Source organism: Somniosus microcephalus, chromosome 3, assembly GCF_052327205.1.
Source record: "Somniosus microcephalus isolate GS21.2 chromosome 3, FLI_Smic_1.0, whole genome shotgun sequence".
NCBI classification, from domain to species: domain Eukaryota; kingdom Metazoa; phylum Chordata; class Chondrichthyes; order Squaliformes; family Somniosidae; genus Somniosus; species Somniosus microcephalus.
In genome coordinates this window covers 369,282,465-369,303,775 of record NC_140989.1, presented here as the reverse complement: position 1 = coordinate 369,303,775, position 21,311 = coordinate 369,282,465, and the positions used below count along the sequence as shown (strand labels likewise).

At 55.5% G+C, this 21,311-nt stretch overlaps 1 protein-coding gene across 1 annotated transcript in view; it reads left to right on the top strand.

Annotated features, from left to right (window-relative positions):
• The window catches only part of tnni3k (TNNI3 interacting kinase), a 184,874-nt gene that overhangs the window by 105,390 nt on the left and 58,173 nt on the right, over positions 1-21,311 (top strand). The window contains exons 22-23 of the mRNA XM_085983580.1: positions 5,465-5,524; positions 5,681-5,850. Coding sequence (XP_085839706.1) covers positions 5,465-5,524; positions 5,681-5,850 — 230 coding nt within the window. The remainder of the gene's footprint in view (positions 1-5,464; positions 5,525-5,680; positions 5,851-21,311) is intronic.

Below are 21,311 nucleotides of genomic sequence, written 5' to 3'. Positions count from 1 at the left end.
CGCAAGGATATTTGTCCCGCTCTGGTTCAGGTGCAACCCGTCCGACTTGTACAAGTCCCACCTTTCCCAGAAGCAGGCCCAGTGATCCAGGAAAGTAAAACCCTCCCCCCTACACCAACTCCTTAGCCACGCATTCATCTGCTCTATCCTCCCATTCCTATACTCACTAGCACGTGGCACTGGGAGTAATCCAGAGATTACAACCTTTGAGGTCCTGCTCTTTAATCTGTTACCTAGCTCCCTAAATTCTTGATGCAGGACCTCATCTCCCTTCCTTCCTATGTCGTTGGTCCCAATGTGGACCACGACCTCTGCCTGCTCACCCTCCCCCTTAAGAATGTCCTGCAGCCGCTCAGTGACATCCCTGACCCTGGCCCCAGGGAGGCAACAAACCATCCTGGAGTCACGTTTGCGGCCACAGAAACGCCTATCTGTTCCCCTTACGATAGAATCCCCTACCACTATTGCTCTCCCACTCTTTTTCCTCCCTTCCTGAGCAGCAGAAGCTTCCCTGGTGCCAGGAAGCTGGCTGCTGCTGCCTTCCCCTGGTAAGTCATCCCCCTCAACAGTATCCAACTTGGTATACTTGTTTGAAAGGGGGATGTCCGCAGGGGTTCCCTGCACTACCTGCCTGCCTTTGTTGCTCCGCCTGATGGTCACCCCCTGTGCAGCCCTACACTGAGGCGTGAACAACTCGCTAAACGTGCTATCCACGACCCTCTCAGCATCGCGCATGCTCCAAAATTCATCCACCCGCAGCTCGAGCGCTGTAATGCGGTCTACAAGTAGCTGCAGCTGGATGCATTTCCCGCACACATGGTCGTCAGGGACACTGGCAGCGTCCCTGACTTCCCACATGGAGCAAGAGGAGCAGAACACGGGTCTGAACTCTCCTGCCATGACTTACTCCTTTAATTTATTTAAAAATTTATTCAATGAATGACCAGACAATCTGTTTTTTTTTTTAAGTGATGTTGGTTGAGTGATAATTATTGACCAGGACACCGGGGAGAACTCCCCTGTTATTCTTCAAATAGTCGTGGGATCTTTTACGCCCGCCTGAGAGAGCAGATGGGGCCTCGGTTTAACATCTCATCCGAAAGATGGCACCTCCGACAGTGCAGCACTCCCTCGGTACTGCACTGGAGCGGGACTGGAACCCGCGATTTTGTGACTCAGAGGAAAGAGTGCTACCCACAACCACGGCTGACATCGATGCCAGGCAGGCCAGATTGGGAGTTGAGGTCACAGATCAGCCATGATCTAATTGAATGGCGGAACAGGCTCGAGGGGCTGAATGGCCTCCTCCTGTTCCTCTGGACGGGCAGTACATGCCAGTAGGGTTGGAAGGCTGGAGAAAATCTCAAAGACGAAAATGATGATTTTGAAGTCAATAGGCAGTCAGGTGCCCTTTATCTAGTTTCCCCTTAAATGCATGAATACTATTTGCTCCAACCACTCCCTGTGGTACGATAGCAAAATACTGCAGATGTTGGAAATCCGAAATAACAACAGAAAATGCTGGAAAAACTCAGCAAGTCAGGCAACATCCGTGGAGAGAAATTTGAGTTGACGTTTCGGGTTTGACCCTTCTTCAAAACTGGAGAGAAAAGGAACTAGATCGAAGGCAGGGCTGCGATCGGACAAAAGAATTAAAGAACCAAAAGAAGTAAAAGAGATTAGAAGCTAGACGAGATGGTAATAGGCTGTGATTAGGTGTAAAGTGTGCTGGCAGGGCAAAAGATAGCTGCCAGGTGTGAGAGAGAAACAAAAGGAAAGGGGGGGGGGGAAAGGAAAGGAGTGGAAAAATATAAGTGAAAATGAAATGGGGGCCGAGGTTATGATCTGAAATTGTTGAACTCGATATTGAGACCGGAAGGCTGCAGACTGCCTAATCGGAAGATGAGGTGCTGTTCCTCGAGTTTACGTTGAGCTTCCGTGGAACAGTACAAGAGGCCAAGGACGGTGAGGTCCGAGTGGGAATGGAGCGGTGAATTGAAATGACAGGCGACCGGAAGCTCGGGGTCACCCTTACGGACTGAACGGAGGTGTTCCGCAAAGCGGTCACCCAATCTGCGTTTGGTCTCCCCAATGTAGAGGAGACCGCATCGTGAGCAGCGAATACAGTATACTAGATTGCGAGAAGTACAAGTAAATCGCTGTTTCACCTGGAAGGGGTGTTTGGGGCCCTGGACCTGACGAAGTCTTCACCTGACGAAGGAGCAGCGCTCCGAAAGTTTGTGATTTCAAATAAAGCTGTTGGACTATAACCTGGTGTTGTGTGACTTCCCACACCAATATCGTGAAGGGTTTTGATCGAGCAAGTAGGGAGAAATTATTTCTGCTAGCAAGTGGGTTGGTAAATAGAGCTCAGATTTTAAATAATTGGCAAAATAACTAGAGGGGAAATGAGGAGACATTTCTTCGCACAGAGGGTTGTTAAGATCTGGTACGCACTATCTGAAAGGGCGGTGGAATCAGATTCCAGAGGAACTTTCAACAGGCAATTGGACATGTACCTGAAGAAGACTAATTGCAGGGTTATAGGGATAAGTCTGGGGTGTGGGACTAATCGGAGAGTTCTCTCAAAGTCTGGAGAAAAGAGCCCCAGTCTGTTCAATCCTTCCTGATGATTATAACCTCTCAGTTCTGGTATCATCCTTGTAAATAATTTTGCACCTTCTCCAGTGCCTCTATATCCTTTTTGTGATATGGAGACCAGAACTGTGCACAGTGCTCCAAGTGTGATATGGAGACCAGAACTGTGCACAGTGCTCCAAGTGTGATATGGAGACCAGAACTGTGCACAGTACTCCCAGTGTGATATGGAGACCGGAACTGTGCACAGTGCTCCAAGTGTGATATGGAGACCAGAACTGTGCACAGTGCTCCAAGTGTGATATGGAGACCAGAACTGTGCACAGTGCTCCAAGTGTGATATGGAGACCAGAACTGTGCACAGTACTCCAAGTGAGATATGGAGACCAGAACTGTGCACAGCACTCCAAGTGTGATATGGAGACCAGAACTGTGCACAGTACACCAAGTGTGATATGGAGACCAGGACTGTGCACAGTGCTCCAAGTGTGATATGGAGACCAGGACTGTGCACAGTACTCCAAGTGAGATATGGAGACCAGGACTGTGCACAGTACTCCAAGTGTGATATGGAGAACAGAACTGTGCACAGTACTCCAAGTGTGATCTGGAGACCAGAACTGTGCGCAGTGCTCCAAGTGTGATATGGAGACCAGAACTGTGCACAGTACTCCAAGTGCGATATGGAGACCAGAACTGTGCACAGTGCTCCAAGTGTGATATGGAGACCAGAACTGTGCACAGTGCTCCAAGTGTGATATGGAGACCAGAACTGTGCACAGTACTCCAAGTGTGATATGGAGACCAGAACTGTACACAGTGCTCCAAGTGTGATATGGAGACCAGGACTGTGCACAGTACTCCAAGTGTGATATGGAGACCAGAACTGTGCACAGTGCTCCAAGTGTGATATGGAGACCAGAACTGTGCACAGTGCTCCAAGTGTGATATGGAGACCAGAACTGTACACAGTACTCCAAGTGTGATATGGAGACCAGAACTGTGCACAGTACTCCAAGTGTGATATGGAGACCAGAACTGTACACAGTGCTCCAAGTGTGATATGGGGACCAGGACTGTGCACAGTACTCCAAGTGTGATATGGAGACCAGAACTGTGCACAGTGCTCCAAGTGTGATATGGAGACCAGAACTGTACACAGTGCTCCAAGTGTGATATGGAGACCAGAACTGTACACAGTACTCCAAGTGTGATATGGAGACCAGAACTGTACACAGTGCTCCAAGTGTGATATGGAGACCAGGACTGTGCACAGTACTCCAAGTGTGATATGGAGACCAGAACTGTACACAGTGCTCCAAGTGAGATATGGAGACCAGAACTGTACACAGTACTCCAAGTGTGATATGGAGACCAGAACTGTACACAGTGCTCCAAGTGTGATATGGAGACCAGAACTGTACACAGTACTCCAAGTGTGATATGGAGACCAGAACTGTGCACAGTACTCCAAGTGAGATATGGAGACCAGAACTGTACACAGTACTCCAAGTGTGATATGGAGACCAGAACTGTGCACAGTACTCCAAGTGTGATATGGAGACCAGAACTGTACACAGTGCTCCAAGTGTGATATGGAGACCAGGACTGTGCACAGTGCTCCAAGTGTGATATGGAGACCAGGACTGTGCACAGTGCTCCAAGTGTGATATGGAGACCAGAACTGTGCACAGTGCTCCAAGTGTGATATGGAGACCAGAACTGTGCACAGTACTCCAAGTGAGATATGGAGACCAGAACTGTACACAGTGCTCCAAGTGTGATATGGAGACCAGAACTGTACACAGTACTCCAAGTGTGATATGGAGACCAGAACTGTACACAGTGCTCCAAGTGTGATATGGAGACCAGAACTGTACACAGTGCTCCAAGTGTGATATGGAGACCAGGACTGTGCACAGTACTCCAAGTGTGATATGGAGACCAGAACTGTGCACAGTGCTCCAAGTGTGATATGGAGACCAGAACTGTACACAGTGCTCCAAGTGTGATATGGAGACCAGAACTGTACACAGTACTCCAAGTGTGATATGGAGACCAGAACTGTACACAGTGCTCCAAGTGTGATATGGAGACCAGGACTGTGCACAGTACTCCAAGTGTGATATGGAGACCAGAACTGTACACAGTGCTCCAAGTGAGATATGGAGACCAGAACTGTACACAGTGCTCCAAGTGTGATATGGAGACCAGAACTGTACACAGTGCTCCAAGTGTGATATGGAGACCAGAACTGTACACAGTACTCCAAGTGTGATATGGAGACCAGAACTGTGCACAGTACTCCAAGTGAGATATGGAGACCAGAACTGTACACAGTACTCCAAGTGTGATATGGAGACCAGAACTGTGCACAGTGCTCCAAGTGTGATATGGAGACCAGGACTGTGCACAGTGCTCCAAGTGTGATATGGAGACCAGGACTGTGCACAGTGCTCCAAGTGTGATATGGAGACCAGGACTGTGCACAGTGCTCCAAGTGTGATATGGAGACCAGAACTGTGCACAGTACTCCAAGTGTGATATGGAGACCAAAACTGTGCACAGTGCTCCAAGTGTGATATGGAGTCCAGAACTGTGCACAGTGCTCCAAGTGTGATATGGAGACCAGAACTGTGCACAGTACTCCAAGTGTGATATGGAGACCAAAACTGTGCACAGTGCTCCAAGTGTGATATGGAGTCCAGAACTGTGCACAGTGCTCCAAATGTGATATGGAGACCAGAACTGTGCACAGTACTCCAAGTGTGATATGGAGACCAGAACTGTGTACAGTACTCCAAGTGTAGTCTAACCAAGGTTGGCGTAATATTTTACTTATTGTTATTTTGCCCTTCGCCTGTAGGAAAGACCTGACTTTTCAGAACTGGTTACCAATTTGGAGGAGTGCCTTTGCAACGTAGAGGTAAGAATGGACGAGTAACTATATCAAGTGGATCTTTGTTGGATTAGAAGGATGATCTTCAATGGGCAATTGGGATTTTTCTTAGCCTTGCCATTCCTTATGGTTTCTCCTATCTTTATCATCTAAAGTCTCCTTCTTCCTTCTCCTTGGGTCCAGCTGATGTCCCCGGCCTCCAGTAATAGCAGCGGCTCCCTCTCGCCCTCATCGTCCTCCGACTGCCTGATGGTCCGCGGGGGGCCGGGCAGGAGTCACGTGGCGGCACTGCGTACCCGCTTCGAGCTGGAGTACGCCCTGAATGCGCGGGCGTACGCGGCCTGGTCTCAGAGGTAAGACGGGCGACGGGCCTCTGGGCGAGGCACTGCTTCAACGTAACATGCCTTTAACAAGGGTACCCAAGACTTAAAAATACATAGCCCCAAATCTCCTCGGGGCTGGTCGGAAAACGGCGCCCATGTGGTTGCACCAATTAAGCGATTCCGCGTTCAGCGAAACCTCCACCAGCCCCTCGGAGCAGCTTAGAAATCATTAGCTGAAAAAAGATCTTCTTCTTGGCTTTCTACCATCCTTGATACGACAACAATGGAACTGTTGACTAATCCTAGCAATGAATCTCTATCAAGTTGCTTATAAGTGTCAGCCGTGGCTCAGTGGGCAGCACTCTCACTTCTGAGTCAGAAGGTTGTGGGGTCAGAGTCCTACTCCAGAGACTTGGCCACGTAACCCAGGCTGAGAGAGCACTGCACTGTTGATGCGCTATCAATTACTCATAAAAGACTGAGAGTTAGAAGAGTAACTAAAGGCTTTTATTAACAACAGAATGGAGGTCTGCCTCGCGTGGTCGACCGGTCCATGATACTAAGGGCTGGGGAGCAGTCACCTTTATACTAGGACCTGTGGGAGGAGTCAGCCGAGGCATGTCCAGGCATGTACACAGTGGAATACAAACAGGACAAACAGGAATACAAACAGTGGTTTACCACATTCACCCCTTGTTTAAAATTGAGTCCGGCGGGGTGAAGTGTATTAAAAGTTAGTGTATTGGAGTCTCTCCGGAGGTCTTGTCTGCCGCTGTGATCTGCGTGGCGACGGCAGGGGTAGTGAAGTTTCCGGCGTCGAGTCCAGCGTAGGCTGTGGCACAGGCGTGTCGTCCTCGTAGATGTCGAGCGGGTCGCGGGGCCCAGGCCTGCCGTCTGCTGGGGCTGGATATCGGATCGTGGGGGGGGGTGGTAGTGGGTAGTGGGTTACTGCGGCCCCCGAGGGTGCAAGGTCTCTTATGGAGACTGTGTCCTCCCGCCCGTCCGGGTATGCGATGTAAGCATACTGGGGGTTGGCGTGGAGGAGGTCGACCCTCTCGACCAGGGGGTCCGTTTTATGGGTCCTCACGTGTCTTCTCAGTAGGACCGGCCCTGGGGACGTCAGCCATGGCGGTAGCGATGTCCCCGATGTGGACTTCCTTGGGAAGACAAACATTTTCTCATGAGGGGTGGCGTTAGTGGCAGTGCAGAGCAGTGACCGAATAGAGTGGAGCGCATCGGGGAGCACATCCTGCCAGCGGGAGGTTGGAAGGCCCCTAGACTTTAAGGCTAGCAGGACGGCCTTCCAAACTGTCGCATTTTCTCTTTCCACCTGTCCGTTCCCCCGGGGGTTGTAACTGGTGGTCCTGCTTGTGGCAATACCCCTAGTTAGCAGGTACTGACGGAGTTCGTCGCTCATAAATGATGAGCCCCGGTCGCTATGGATATAGCTGGGGAAGCCGAACAGGGTGAAGAGGTTGTTCAGACATTTAATGACCGTGGCACTGGTCATGTCCGGGCAGGGGAAGGCGAACGGGAAACGGGAGTACTCATCAATAATATTGAGGAAGTACACATTGCGGTCGGAGGAGGGGAGAGGCCCTTTAAAATCGACGCTCAGGCGCTCGAAGGGGCGAGTGGCTTTTATCAGGTGGGCCCTGTCTGGTCTATAAAAGTGCGGTTTGCACTCAGCGCAGACTTGGCAGTTCCTGGTCATGGTCCTGACCTCCTCAATAGAGTAAGGCAGGTTGCGGGCCTTGATGAAGTGGAAGAACCTGGTGACCCCCGGGTGGCAGAGGTCATTGTGGAGGGCCCGCAGTCTATCGATCTGCGCGCTGGCGCAGGTGCCACGCGATAGCGCATCCGGGGGTTCATTTAGCTTCCCGGGCCGGTACAAGATCTCGTAGTTGTAGGTGGAAAGTTCGATTCTCCACCTCAAGATCTTGTCATTTTTGATTTTGCCCCTCTGCTTGTTGTTAAACATAAAAGCAACTGAACGCTGGTCAGTGAGCAGGGTAAATCGTTTTCCGGCCAGGTAGTGCCTCCAATGACGCACAGCCTCCACAATCGCCTGGGCCTCCTTCTCAACAGCGGAGTGTCTGGTCTCCGGGCCTTGGAGGGTTCGTGAAAAGAAGGCCACGGGTCTCCCCGCCTGATTGAGGGTAGCGGCCAGGGCAAAGTCAGACGCGTCGCTTTCCACCTGGAAGGGGATGGATTCGTCCACTGCGTGCATGGTGGCTTTGGCAATGTCCTCCTTGATACGGTGGAAGGCTAAGCGGGCCTCTGCCATCAAGGGAAAAGAGGTGGACTTGATCAGCGGACGGGCCTTGTCCGCATAGTAGGGGACCCACTGGGCGTAATAGGAGAAAAACCCTAGGCACCTCTTCAGGGCCTTGAGGCAGTGGGGCAGTGGAAGTTCCATAAGGGGACGCATCCGGTCGGGGTCGGGGCCGATGACTCCGTGTTCCACAACACAGCCAAGGATGGCGAGGCGGTTTGTGCGGAATATGCACTTCTCCTTGTTATATGTCAGGTTTAGGAGTTGGGCGGTGCGGAGGAATTTTTCGAGGTTTGCGTCATGGTCCTGCAAGTCACGGCCGCAGATGGTCACATTGTCCAGATATGGGAAAGTGGCCTGCAACGCATTTTGATCTACCATCCGGTCCATCTCCCTTTGGAAGACGGAGACCCCGTTGGTGACGCCAAAGGGAACCCTAAGGAAGTGATAGAGGCGGCCGTTTGCCTCAAAGGCAGTGTACTGGCGGTCCTCAGGGCGGATGGGGAGCTGGTGGTACGCTGATTTCAGGTCAATGGTCGAGAAGACGCGGTACTGCGCGATCTGGTTGACCATATCAGCTATACGGGGGAGTGGGTAGGCGTCCAGCAGGGTGTAGCGATTTATTGTCTGGCTGTAGTCGATGACCAGGCGCTGCTTCTCGCCGGTCTTAACGACCACAACCTGGGCTCGCCAGGGGCTGGTGCTGCCCTCAATAATCCCTTCTTTCAGGAGCCGCTCCACTTCGGTTTTAATGAAAACCCTGTCCCCGGCACTGTATCGCCTGCTCTTTGTGGCGATGGGCTTACAGTCGGGGGTGAGGTTAGCAAACAGTTGGGGGGGGGTGACTCTGAGTGTGGAGAGGTTGCACCTGGTGCGCGGTGGGCAGTTTGGAAGCTGCTGGCTGCGGACTGTGAGTGGGGGTAGGGGTCCACCGTACGCCATCGTAACACTTTTAAGGTGGCACTGAAAATCTAACCCCAGCAGGACGGCAGCGCAGAGGTCAGGCAGGACCAGAAGTTTAAAATGATCGTACACGGTCCCGTCTACTACGAGTGTCACCACGCAGTAGCCGCCGATGTCCGCCGACTGGGACTCGGAGGCCATAGAAATCCGCTGTTGCGCAGGCAGGACTGGGAGAGAGCAACGCCGCACCGTGTCGGGGTGGATGAAGCTCTCCATGCTCCCAGAGTCAAAAAGGCAGATTGTATCGTGACCATTTACCTTAATGTCCATTGTGGAACTGGCCAGTTGGTGCGGTCTCGCTTGGTCCAGTGTAACGGATGCCAGCGTAGGGGTCGGTGTGTCGCTGCGGGTATCAGATGAGGCGGTGTCGGGGGCCTGCTGCGTCCCGGCTGTCGTCCAAGATGGCGGCGTCCATGATCCCCATGTGGCTGGAGGCGTCCAAAATGGCTGCTGTACCGGTGATTCGCACATGGCCGGGGAGGTCCAAGATGGCGGCCCGCATGGCCCACACGCGGCGCTGCTGGGGTTCGGGGTGGCTTTGGCCCTGCAGACGCTAGCGTAGTGTCCCTTCTTCCCGCAGCCCGAGCAGATCGCGTTTTTCGCCGGGCAGCGCGCTCTGGGGTGTTTTGCCTGGCCAGAGAAGTAGCATTTCTGGCCTTGGGGCACTGCTGTCTGGCCTTGGGACACTGCTGCGGTAGTTGGGCCGTTGTTGGGGTGTGGCTGGGGTGGCACGGCGCTATGAGGCGGTCCTACCGTGTCCCAGGCTGTCATTCCCCGCGGCGTCCACGGTGCAGAGGAGTAGGCATCCATGCCCTGGTAGGCTGCATCCAATGATAGTGCGAGTTCAGAGGCCTTGTTGAGGTCGAGGTTACTCTGCTCCAACAGTCGCTGTCGGGTGTAATTGGATCTGTGGCCCGCTACAAAAGCGTCCCAGATAAGTTCCTCTGTGTACACGGCGGCCTTTACATCCTTACAACCACAGGCCCGGCCAAGCACAGACAGTGCCTGAAGGTATTCCACGGTCGATTCCCCAGGTTGTTGTTTACGACTCCCCAGGAGGTGCCTGGCGTACACTTCGTTCACTGGGCGCGTGTACTGGTCCTTGAGGAGCTTGATAGCGTCCGCGTACGAGGTCGCGTCTTGGATGACCGAGTACACTCGGTGGTTCACTTTGGAGGTCAGGACATCCAGTTTGTCCTCGTCCGATTTGATTGCTTCGGAGGCGGTCAGGAATTTTTCGAAACACTTAAGCCAGTGAGTAAACTTGGTGGATGAGTCCGCCTCCCGATGATCTAAGTCCAGGCATGCTGGTGTGAGGATCTTCTCCATTATAAAAATGTTGTTAATAAAATTGATGCGCTATCAATTACTCATAAAAGACTGAGAGTTAGAAGAGTAACTAAAGGCTTTTATTAACAACAGAATGGAGGTCTGCCTCGCGTGGTCGACCGGTCCATGATACTAAGGGCTGGGGAGCAGTCACCTTTATACTAGGACCTGTGGGAGGAGTCAGCCGAGGCATGTCCAGGCATGTACACAGTGGAATACAAACAGGACAAACAGGAATACAAACAGTGGTTTACCACAACTGTCGGCTGAGAGAGCGCTGCCCCTTCTGCCCGCTCAGGTGGGTGTAAAGGATCCCACGGCCACTATTTCGAAGAAGGGCAGGGAAGTTATCCCCGGTGTCCTGGGCCGATATTTATCCTTCAATCAACATCACAGAAAATAGATGATCCGGTCATTATCACATCGCTGTTTGTGGGAGCTTTCTGTGGGCAGATTGGCTGCCGCACTTCCTACATTACAACAGTGACTACACTCCAAAAAAAGTACTCCATTGGCTGTAAAGCACTCTGGGAGGTCCTGAGGTCGTGAAAGACACTATATTACCGTATGATTCTATGATTCACTTTGAATACACTGGAAATTACATCAATTCAGTCATTTCGGGGAAAGTTGTCTGTGTCATTCACATTGTGACTTGAACCTGGCCTGGGATAACTTGGTATTAGACAAGGTTTCTTCATGTAGTTATTTCCTTTTAGCCTGTCAGGCTGCAACTGGGGTCCCTAGCAACTGACTCCATGTAAACATAGAAACATAGAAGATAGGAGCAGGAGTAGGCCATTCGGCCCCTCGAGCCTGCTCTGCCATTCAATGAGATCACGGCTGATCATCCAAATTCAGTACCCTGTCCCTGCCTTCTCCCCATATCCCTTGATCCCTTTAGCCTTAAGAAATATATCCAACTCCTTCTTGGATATATTTAATGAATTGGCCTCTACTGCCTTCTGTGGTAGAGAATTCCACAGGTTCACCACTCTCTGGGTGAAGAAATTCCTCCTCATCTCTGTCCTAAATGGCTTACCCCTTATCCTTAGACTGTGACCCCTGGTTCTGGACTCCCCGACCATCGGGAACATCCTTCCAGCATCTAGTCTGTCTAGTCCTGTTATTTTATAAGTTTCGATGAGATCCCCTCTCATTCTTCTAAACTCCAGCGAGTACAAGCCCAATCGACCCAATCTCTCCTCAGTCCAAAGATGTGCGGGTTAGGTTGATTGGCTATGATAAAAAAAAAAATTTTTTTTAATTGACCCTTAGTGTTAGGGGGATTAAATACGTGGGGTTACGGGGATAGGGTGGGATATGTGTTGGTGTTGGTGTAGGGGTTACGGGGATCAGGTGGGATATGTGTCGGTGCAGGCTCGATGGGCCGAAATGGCCTCTATCTGCACTGTGGGGTTTCTGTGAATCTGTGATACATCATTCCTGCCATCCCAGGTATCAGCCTGGTGAATCTTTGCTGCACTCCTTCCATGGCAAGAACATCCTTCCTCAGATAAGGCGACCAAAACTGCACACAATACTCAAGATGTGGTCTCACCAAGGCCCTGTACAACTGCAGCAAGACATGCTTGTTCCTGTACTCAAACCCTCTCGCTACGAAGGCCAACATACCATTTGCCTTCTTTGTATACAGTAACAAGTGGATTCCCGGTGCCGCTGTTTAAACATATGTAGCCTTTAGAGACACTACCAACCTGGGCGGAGAGACAACCCTTGAATTGGTGTTTGTATTGGAAACAGTTTCAGGAAACACTGTGTGCTTGTCTGCGCATCTACAACAGCTCACCTCTGCCTCGCCTGTTGATTCACAGACCGCTGGAAAGAAAGACTTTGCATTTCTATAGCGCCTTTCGCGACCACACGACGCCCCAAAGCCGTTCACAGCTACACTTTTGAATTGTAGTCCCTGGCACCCCGCGGACCCACCACCAACGATCCACCCTAATTTGTTTTGGGTGCGTGGCCCCTTTAAGGGGCTGCGTGCCCCAGTCACAGTTTCGCGCACGCACAGAATTTTAGCGTTGGAAAAGCCGGTCCCGGGTTGCGCGGGACCGACAGACAGCCGCGCAGCTTAGGTGGGAACGTTGCCCACCACCCTCCGTGGTTACGACCCCCATCCCCCGGTGATTTACCTCGCCGCATCAGCCCCCAGCCCCAGCCCGATCTTGTGGCCGGGGAATGGTGGAGCAGCGTCTTAAACCGCGAGGGGGGTGACATGAATCTTGCCATTCATGTGGAAATGACTTATGAAATAAGACTGGGCAGCCTGCTGGTGGCGCTGTCCAGGGAGAGTATAAATACTCGGGCATGGGCCCAGCTTGCTCAGGACATTCTTTAACAGGAACTAGTGAAGGACACAACTAGATCTCCATGTTGAAAAACTGTTTAACGCTTAGACCAAGTGCCTAGTAGTTTTCTTACGTCAGGGGGTCTCTTTGCCCCCCGACCCACCTCCCCCCCCGGACGGGTGGCCAACTAGACTCGCTCCCAAGGTCGCCCAAAAGTGAAGGGAGATCCCAAGAAGATAAGGAAGGGTGAGAGAGAGAGAGAGAGAGAGGGGTCACTGTAGAGTATAAAGGTGAGAGTGCACTACATTACAGGGGGTGCAGTGTAAACTTAAGATCAACCTCAGGGTTCACTCCAGTGAGCTGACCTCATGTAAGTCATGGTCGTGTGTTTACTAGGATTGATGTATCAACCTTATAACAACTTGCATTTATATAGCGCCTTTAACACAGTAAAACGTCCCAGCGCGTTTCAGAGGAGCGTAATCAGAGGAAAACATCCCAAGGTGCTTCACAGGGAGCGATTATCAAACAGAATTTGACACCGAGCCACATAAGGAGATATTAGGGCACAGGGTCAAAGCGGTAGATTTTAGGGAGCATCTTAAAGGAGGAGAGAGAGTTAGAGAGGCGGAGAGGTTTAGGCAGGGAATTCCAGAGCTTAGGGCCCAGACAACAGAAGGCACGGCCGCCAATGGTGGAGCAATTATAATCAGGGATGTGCAAGAGGCCAGAATTGGAGGAGCGCAGAGATTGCAGGGCTGGAGGAGGTTACAGAGATAAGGAGGGGGCGAGGCCATGGAGGGATTTGAAAACAAGGATGAGAATTTTAAACTCAAGGGCCTAGAAATTCACTATGGCCCCGCCAGCTGCCTAGCGCCCAAAAGTTAGCGCTGGGCGGGAAGCCTATAGCGACCGTCAGATATTCATTGTTAGCGCCCCAATTCAGAAGCGGGCGCTATACCAGGGTGTGCCCGCCTCCGCTTGGTGCGCTGACACTGAATATCAGCGCTCTTGGCGCCACTGCGCCAGGTGCTGCGGAGCGGCAGGCTGCGGTACTGCAGGCCTCCTTCTCTTAAGGGGGAGCTGCCTGCAACGGGGAGATCGCCGCTGGATAGTGCCGGCAAATGAGCCCGGCACCACGGAGAAGTGCCGGGCTCGCAGAAAGTTGCCGGCAATGCCGCAGCGGGGGGGGGCGGTGGAGGAGGCCGGGGAAGGAGGCGCGGGCAGGCGGCCGCCGCAAAAGCGTCCGGCCGCACCTTCCGCTTTAAAGCGCCCCACTAAGGCAGCAGGACGGCCCCGTTTTCTGGTCGCTGTTTGCGGCCGCTTCGGAGGAGGCGGCCGCAACTAAATGTGGGGATCGGCGTGGTTTGGGGCGGAACCGGGGCACTGCGCACACCGATGACGTCATCGGTGCCGGCGCAGCGCTAACGGCTACCGCCGCCAATACCGCTGCGCTGAATATCTGCGCAAACTCATTTTTGGCGCAAAATCACCCTTTAGGCGTTAACTGGGCGCAAAGCTGGCAGCGCCTTAATGAATTTCTAGGCCAAGGTGTTTCCGAACTGGGAGACAATGTCGGTCAGTGAGCACAGGGGATGATGGGTGAATGGGACTGTGTGTGAGTTAGGACACGGGGCAGTGAGCACAGGGGGTGAGGGGTGAATGGGACTGGGTGTGAGTTGGGACACGGGGCAGTGAGCACTGGGGTGAGGGGTGAACGGGACTGGGTGTGAGTTAGGACACGGGGGCAGTGAGCACAGGGGTGATGGGTGAACGGGACTGGGTGTGAGTTAGGACACGGGGCAGTGAGCACAGGGGGTGAGGGGTGAACGGGACTGGGTGTGAGTTAGGACACAGGGCAGTGAGCACAGGGGGTGATGGGTGAACAGGACTGGGTGTGAGTTAGGACACGGGGCAGTGAGCACAGGGGGTGATGGGTGAACGGGACTGGGTGCGAGTTGGGACACGGGGCAGTGAGCACAGGGGGTGATGGGTGAACGGGACTGGGTGTGAGTTAGGACACGGGGCAATGAGCACAGGGGGTGATGGGTGAACGGGACTGGGTGCGAGTTAGGACACGGGGCAGTGAGCACAGGGGGTGATGGGTGAATGGGACTGGGTGTGAGTTAGGACACGGGGCAGTGAGCACAGGGGGTGATGGGTGAACGGGACTTGGTGTGAGTTAGGACATGGGGCAGTGAGCACAGGGGGTGATGGGTGAATGGGACTTGGTGCGAGTTGGGACACGGGGGGTGATGAGTGAATGGGACTTGGTGCGAATTGGGACATGGGGGGTGATGGGTGAACGGAACTTGGTGCGAGTTGGGACAAGGGGTGATGAGTGAACGGGACTTGGTGCGAGTAGGGACACGGGGCAGTGAGCACAGGGGTGATGGGTGAACGGGACTGGGTGTGAGTTAGGACACGGGGCAGTGAGCACAGGGGGTGATGGGTGAACAGGACTTGGTGTGAGTTAGGACACGGGGCAGTGAGCACAGGAGGTGATGGGTGAACGGGACTCGGTGTGAGTTAGGACACGGGGCAGTGAGCACAGGGGGTGAGGGGTGAACGGGACCTGGTGTGAGTTAGGACACGGGGCAGTGAGCACAGGGGTGAGCGGTGAATGGGGCTGGGTGTGAGTTAGGACACGGGGCAGTGAGTACAGGGGGTGATGGGTGAACGGGACTTGGTGCGAGTTAGGACACGGGGCAGTGAGCACAGGGGGTGATGGGTGAACGGGACTTGGTGCAAGTTGGGACACGGGGCAGTGAGCACAGGGGGTGATGGGTGAACGGGACTGGGTGTGAGTTAGGACACAGGGCAGTGAGCACAGGGGGTGAGGGGTGAACGGGACTTGGTGCAAGTTGGGACACGGGGCAGTGAGCACAGGGGGTGATGGGTGAACGGGACTTGGTGCGAGTTAGGACACGGGGCAGTGAGCACAGGGGGTGATGGGTGAACGGGACTTGGTGCAAGTTGGGACACGGGGCAGTGAGCACAGGGGGTGATGGGTGAACGGGACTGGGTGTGAGTTAGGACATGGGGCAGTGAGCACAGGGGGTGATGGGCGAACAGGACTTGGTGTGAGTTAGGACACGGGGCAGTGAGCACAGGGGGTGATGGGTGAACGGGACTTGGTGTGAGTTAGGACACAGGGCAGTGAGCACAGGGGGTGATGGGTGAACGGGACTTGGTGTGAGTTAGGACACGGGGCAGTGAGCACAGGGGTGAGCGGTGAACGGGACTGGGTGCGAGTTAGGACATAGGGCAGTGAGCACAGCAGGTGAGGGGTGAACGGGACTGGCTGTGAGTTAGGACACGGGGCAGTGAGCACAGGGGGTGATGGGTGAACGGGACTGGGTGCGAGTTGGGACATGGGGCAGTGAGCACAGGGGGTGATGGGTGAAAGGGACTGGGTGTGAGTTAGGACACGGGGCAGTGAGCACAGGGGTGAGCAGTGAACGGGATTGGGTGTGAGTTCGGACACGGGGCAGTGAGCACAGGGGGTGATGGGTGAATGGGACTGGCTGTGAGTTAGGACACGGGGGCAGTGAGCACAGGGGGTGAGGGGTGAACGGGACTGGGTGTGAGTTAGGACACGGGGCAGTGAGCACAGGGGGTGATGGGTGAACGGGACTTGATGCGAGTTAGGACACGGGGCAGTGAGCACAGGGGGTGATGGGTGAACGGGACTGGGTGTGAGTTGGGACACGGGGCAGTGAGCACAGGGGGTGATTGGTGAACGGGACAGGATGTGAGTTGGGACACGGGGCAGTGAGCACAGGGGGTGATTGGTGAACGGGAGAGGGTGTGAGTTGGGACAGGGGGCAGTGAGCACAGGGGGTGATGGGTGAACGGGACTGGGTGTGAGTTAGGACACGGGGCAGTGAGCACAGGGGGTGATTGGTGAACGGGACTGGGTGTGAGTTAGGACACGGGGCAGTGAGCACAGGGCTGATGGGTGAACGGGACTGGGTGTGAGTTAGGACACGGGGCAGTGAGCACAGGGGGTGAGGGGTGAACGGGACTGGGTGTGAGTTAGGACACGGGGCAGTGAGCACAGGGCTGATGGGTGAACGGACTGGGTGTGAGTTGGGACACGGGGGCAGTGAGCACAGGGGGTGATGGGTGAACGGGACTGGGTGTGAGTTGGGACACGGTGCAGTGAGCACAGGGAGTGATGGGTGAACAGGACTGGGTGTGAGTTGGGACACGGAGCAGTGAGCACAGGGGGTGATGGGTGAACGGGACTGGGTGTGAGTTGGGACACGGGGGTAGTGAGCACAGGGGGTGATGGGTGAACGGGATTGGGTGTGAGTTGGGACACGGGGCAGTGAGCATAGAGGTGAGGGGTGAACGGGAATGGGTGTGAGTTGGGACACGGGGGCAGTGAGCACAGGGGGTGATGGGTGAACGGGACTTGATGCGAGTTCGGACACGGTGCAGTGAGCACAGGGGGTGATTGGTGAACGGGACTGGGTGTGACTTGGGACACGGGGCAGTGAGCACAGGGGGTGATGGGTGAACGGGACTGGGTGTGAGTTAGGACACGGGGCAGTGAGCACAGGGGGTGATGGGTGAACGGGACTGGGTGTGAGTTAGGACACGGGGCAGTGAGCACAGGGGGTGATGGGTGAACGGGACTGGGTGTGAGTTAGGACATGGGGCAGTGAGCACAGGGGGTGATGGGTGAATGGGACTGCGTGTGAGTTAGGACACGGGGCAGGGAGCCCAGGGGTGATGGGTGAACGGGACTGGGTGTGAGTTAGGACACGGGGCAGTAGCACAGGGGGTGAGGGGTGAACGGGACTGGGTGTGAGTTAGGACACGGGGGCAGTGAGCACAGGGGGTGATGGGTGAACGGGACTGGGTGTGAGTTGGGACACGGGGCAGTGAGCACAGGGATGAGGGGTGAACGGGACTGGGTGTGAGTTGGGACACGGGGGCAGTTAGCACAGGGGGTGATGGGTGAACGGGACTGGGTGTGAGTTGGGACACGGGGCAGTGAGCACAGGGGTGAGGGGTGAACGGGAATGGGTGTGAGTTGGGACACGGGGGCAGTGAGCACAGGGGGTGATGGGTGAACGGAACTGGGTGTGAGTTAGGACACGGGGCAGTGAGCACAGTGGGTGATGGGCGAACGGGACTTGATGCGAGTTCGGACACGGGGCAGTGAGCACAGGGGGTGATGGGTGAACGGGACTGGGTGTGAGTTAGGACACGGGGGCAGTGAGCACAGGGGGTGATGGGCGAACGGGACTGGGTGTGAGTTAGGACACGGGGCAGTGAGCACATTGGGTGATGGGTGAACGGGACTGGGTGTGAGTTAGGACACGGGGCAGTGAGCACAGGGGGTGATGGGTGAACGGGACTGGGTGTGAGTTAGGACACGGGGCAGTGAGCACGGGGTGATGGGTGAACGGGACTTGGTGTGAGCTAGGGCACGGGGCAGTGAGCACAGGGGGTGATGGGTGAACGGGACTGGGTGCGAGTTAGGACACGGGGCAGTGAGCACAGGGGGTGAGGGGTGAACGGGACGTGGTGTGAGTTAGGACATGGGGCAGTGAGCACAGGGGGTGAGGGGTGAACGGGACTGGCTGTGATTTAGGACACGGGACAGTGAGCACAGGGGGTGAGGGGTGAACGGGACTTGGTGTGAGTTGGGACACGGGGCAGTGAGCGCAGGGATGAGGGGTGAATGGGACTGGGAGTGAGTTGGGACACGGGGGCAGTGAGCACAGGGGGTGATGGGTGAACGGGACTGGGTGTGAGTTGGGACACGGGGCAGTGAGCACAGGGGTGAGGGGTGAACGGGAATGGGTGTGAGTTGCGACACGGGGGCAGTGAGCACAGGGGGTGATGGGTGAACGGGACTAGGTGTGAGTTAGGACACGGGGCAGTGAGCACAGGGGGTGATGGGTGAACGGGACTGGGTGTGAGTTAGGACACGGGGCAGTGAGCACAGTGGGTGATGGGCGAACGGGACTTGGTGCGAGTTCGGACACGGTGCAGTGAGCACAGGGGGTGATTGGTGAACGGGACTGGGTGCGAGTTAGGACACGGGGGCAGTGAGCACAGGGGGTGATGGGTGAACGGGACTGTGTGTGAGTTAGGACACGGGGCAGTGAGCACAGGGGGTGATGGGTGAACGGGACTGGGTGTGAGTTAGGACACGGGGCAGTGAGCACAGGGGGTGATGGGTGAACGGGACTGGGTGTGAGTTAGGACACGGGGCAATGAGCACGGGGTGATGGGTGAACGGGACTTGGTGTGAGCTAGGACACGGGGCAGTGAGCACAGGGGGTGATGGGTGAACGGGACTGGGTGCGAGTTATGACACGGGGCAGTGAGCACAGGGGGTGATGGGTGAACGGGACTGGGTGTGAGTTAGGACAAGGTGCAGTGAGCACAGGGGGTGATGGGTGAACGGGTCTGGGTGTGAGTTAGGACACGGGGCAGTGAGCACAGGGGGTGATGGGTGAACGGGACTGGGTGTGAGTTGGGACACGGTAGCAGTGAGCACAGGGGGTGATGGGTGAACGGGACTGGGTGTGAGTTAGGACACGGGGCAGTGAGCACAGGGGGTGATGGGTGAACGGGACTGGGAGTGAGTTAGGACACGGGGCAGTGAGCACAGGGGGTGATGGGTGAACGGGACTGGGTGTGAGTTAGGACACGGGGCAGTGAGCACAGGGGGTGATGGGTGAATGGGACTGCGTGTGAGTTAGGACACGGGGCAGGGAGCCCAGGGGTGATGGGTGAACGGGAGTGGGTGTGAGTTAGGACACGGGGCAGTGAGCACAGGGGGTGAGGGGTGAACGGGACTGGGTGTGAGTTAGGACACGGGGCAGTGAGCACAGGGGGTGATGGGTGAACGGGACTGGGTGTGAGTTAGGACACGGGGCAGTGAGCACAGGGGGTGATGGGTGAATGGGACTGGGTGTGAGTTGGGACACGGTAGCAGTGAGCACAGGGGGTGATGGGTGATTGGGACTGGGTGTGAGTTGGGACACGGGGCAGTGAGCACTGGGGTGAGGGGTGAACGGGACTGGGTGGGAGTTAGGACACGGGGCAGTGAGCACAGGGGGTGATGGGTGAACGGGACTGTTTGTGAGTTAGGACACGGGGCAGTGAGCACAGGGGGTGATGGGTGAACGGGACTGGGTGTGAGTTAGGACACGGGGGCAGTGAGCACAGGGGGTGATGGGTGAACGGGACTGGGTGTGAGTTGGGACACGGGGCAGTGAGCACAGGGGGTGATGGGTGAACGGGACTGGGTGTGAGTTAGGACACGGGGCAGTGAGCACAGGGGGTGATGGGTGAACGGGACTGGGTGTGAGTTAGGACACGGGGCAGTGAGCACATTGGGTGATGGGTGAACGGGACTGGGTGTGAGTTAGTACACGGGGCAGTGAGCACAGGGGGTGATGGGTGAACGGGACTGGGTGTGAGTTAGGACACGGGGCAGTGAGCACGGGGTGATGGGTGAACGGGACTTGGTGTGAGCTAGGACACGGGGCAGTGAGCACAGGGGGTGATGGGTGAACGGGACTGGGTGCGAGTTAGGACATGGGGCAGTGAGCACAGGGGGTGAGGGGTGAACGGAACGTGGTGTGAGTTAGGACATGGGGCTGTGAGCACAGGGAGTGAGGGGTTAACGGGACTGGGTGCGAGTTAGGACATGGGGCAGTGAGCACAGGGGGTGAGGGGTGAACGGGACTGGCTGTGAGTTAGGACACGGGACAGTGAGCACAGGGGGTGAGGGGTGAACGGGACTGGGTGTGAGTTGGGACACGGGGCAGTGAGCACAGGGATGAGGGGTGAACGGGACTGGGTGTGAGTTGGGACACGGGGGCAGTGAGCACAGGGGGTGATGGGTGAACGGGACTGGGTGTGAGTTAGGACACGGGGCAGTGAGCACATTGGGTGATGGGTGAACGGGACTGGGTGTGAGTTAGTACACGGGGCAGTGAGCGCAGGGATGAGGGGTGAACGGGACTGGGAGTGAGTTGGGACACGGGGGCAGTGAGCACAGGGGGTGATGGGTGAACGGGACTGGGTGTGAGTTGGGACACGGGGCAGTGAGCACAGGGGTGAGGGGTGAACGGGAATGGGTGTGAGTTGCGACACGGGGGCAGTGAGCACAGGGGGTGATGGGTGAACGGGACTAGGTGTGAGTTAGGACACGGGGCAGTGAGCACAGGGGGTGATGGGTGAACGGGACTGGGTGTGAGTTAGGACACGGGGCAGTGAGCACAGTGGGTGATGGGCGAACGGGACTTGGTGCGAGTTCGGACACGGTGCAGTGAGCACAGGGGGTGATTGGTGAACGGGACTGGGTGCGAGTTAGGACACGGGGGCAGTGAGCACAGGGGGTGATGGGTGAACGGGACTGTGTGTGAGTTAGGACACGGGGCAGTGAGCACAGGGGGTGATGGGTGAACGGGACTGGGTGTGAGTTAGGACACGGGGCAGTGAGCACAGCGGGTGATGGGTGAACGGGACTGGGTGTGAGTTAGGACACGGGGCAATGAGCACGGGGTGATGGGTGAACGGGACTTGGTGTGAGCTAGGACACGGGGCAGTGAGCACAGGGGGTGATGGGTGAACGG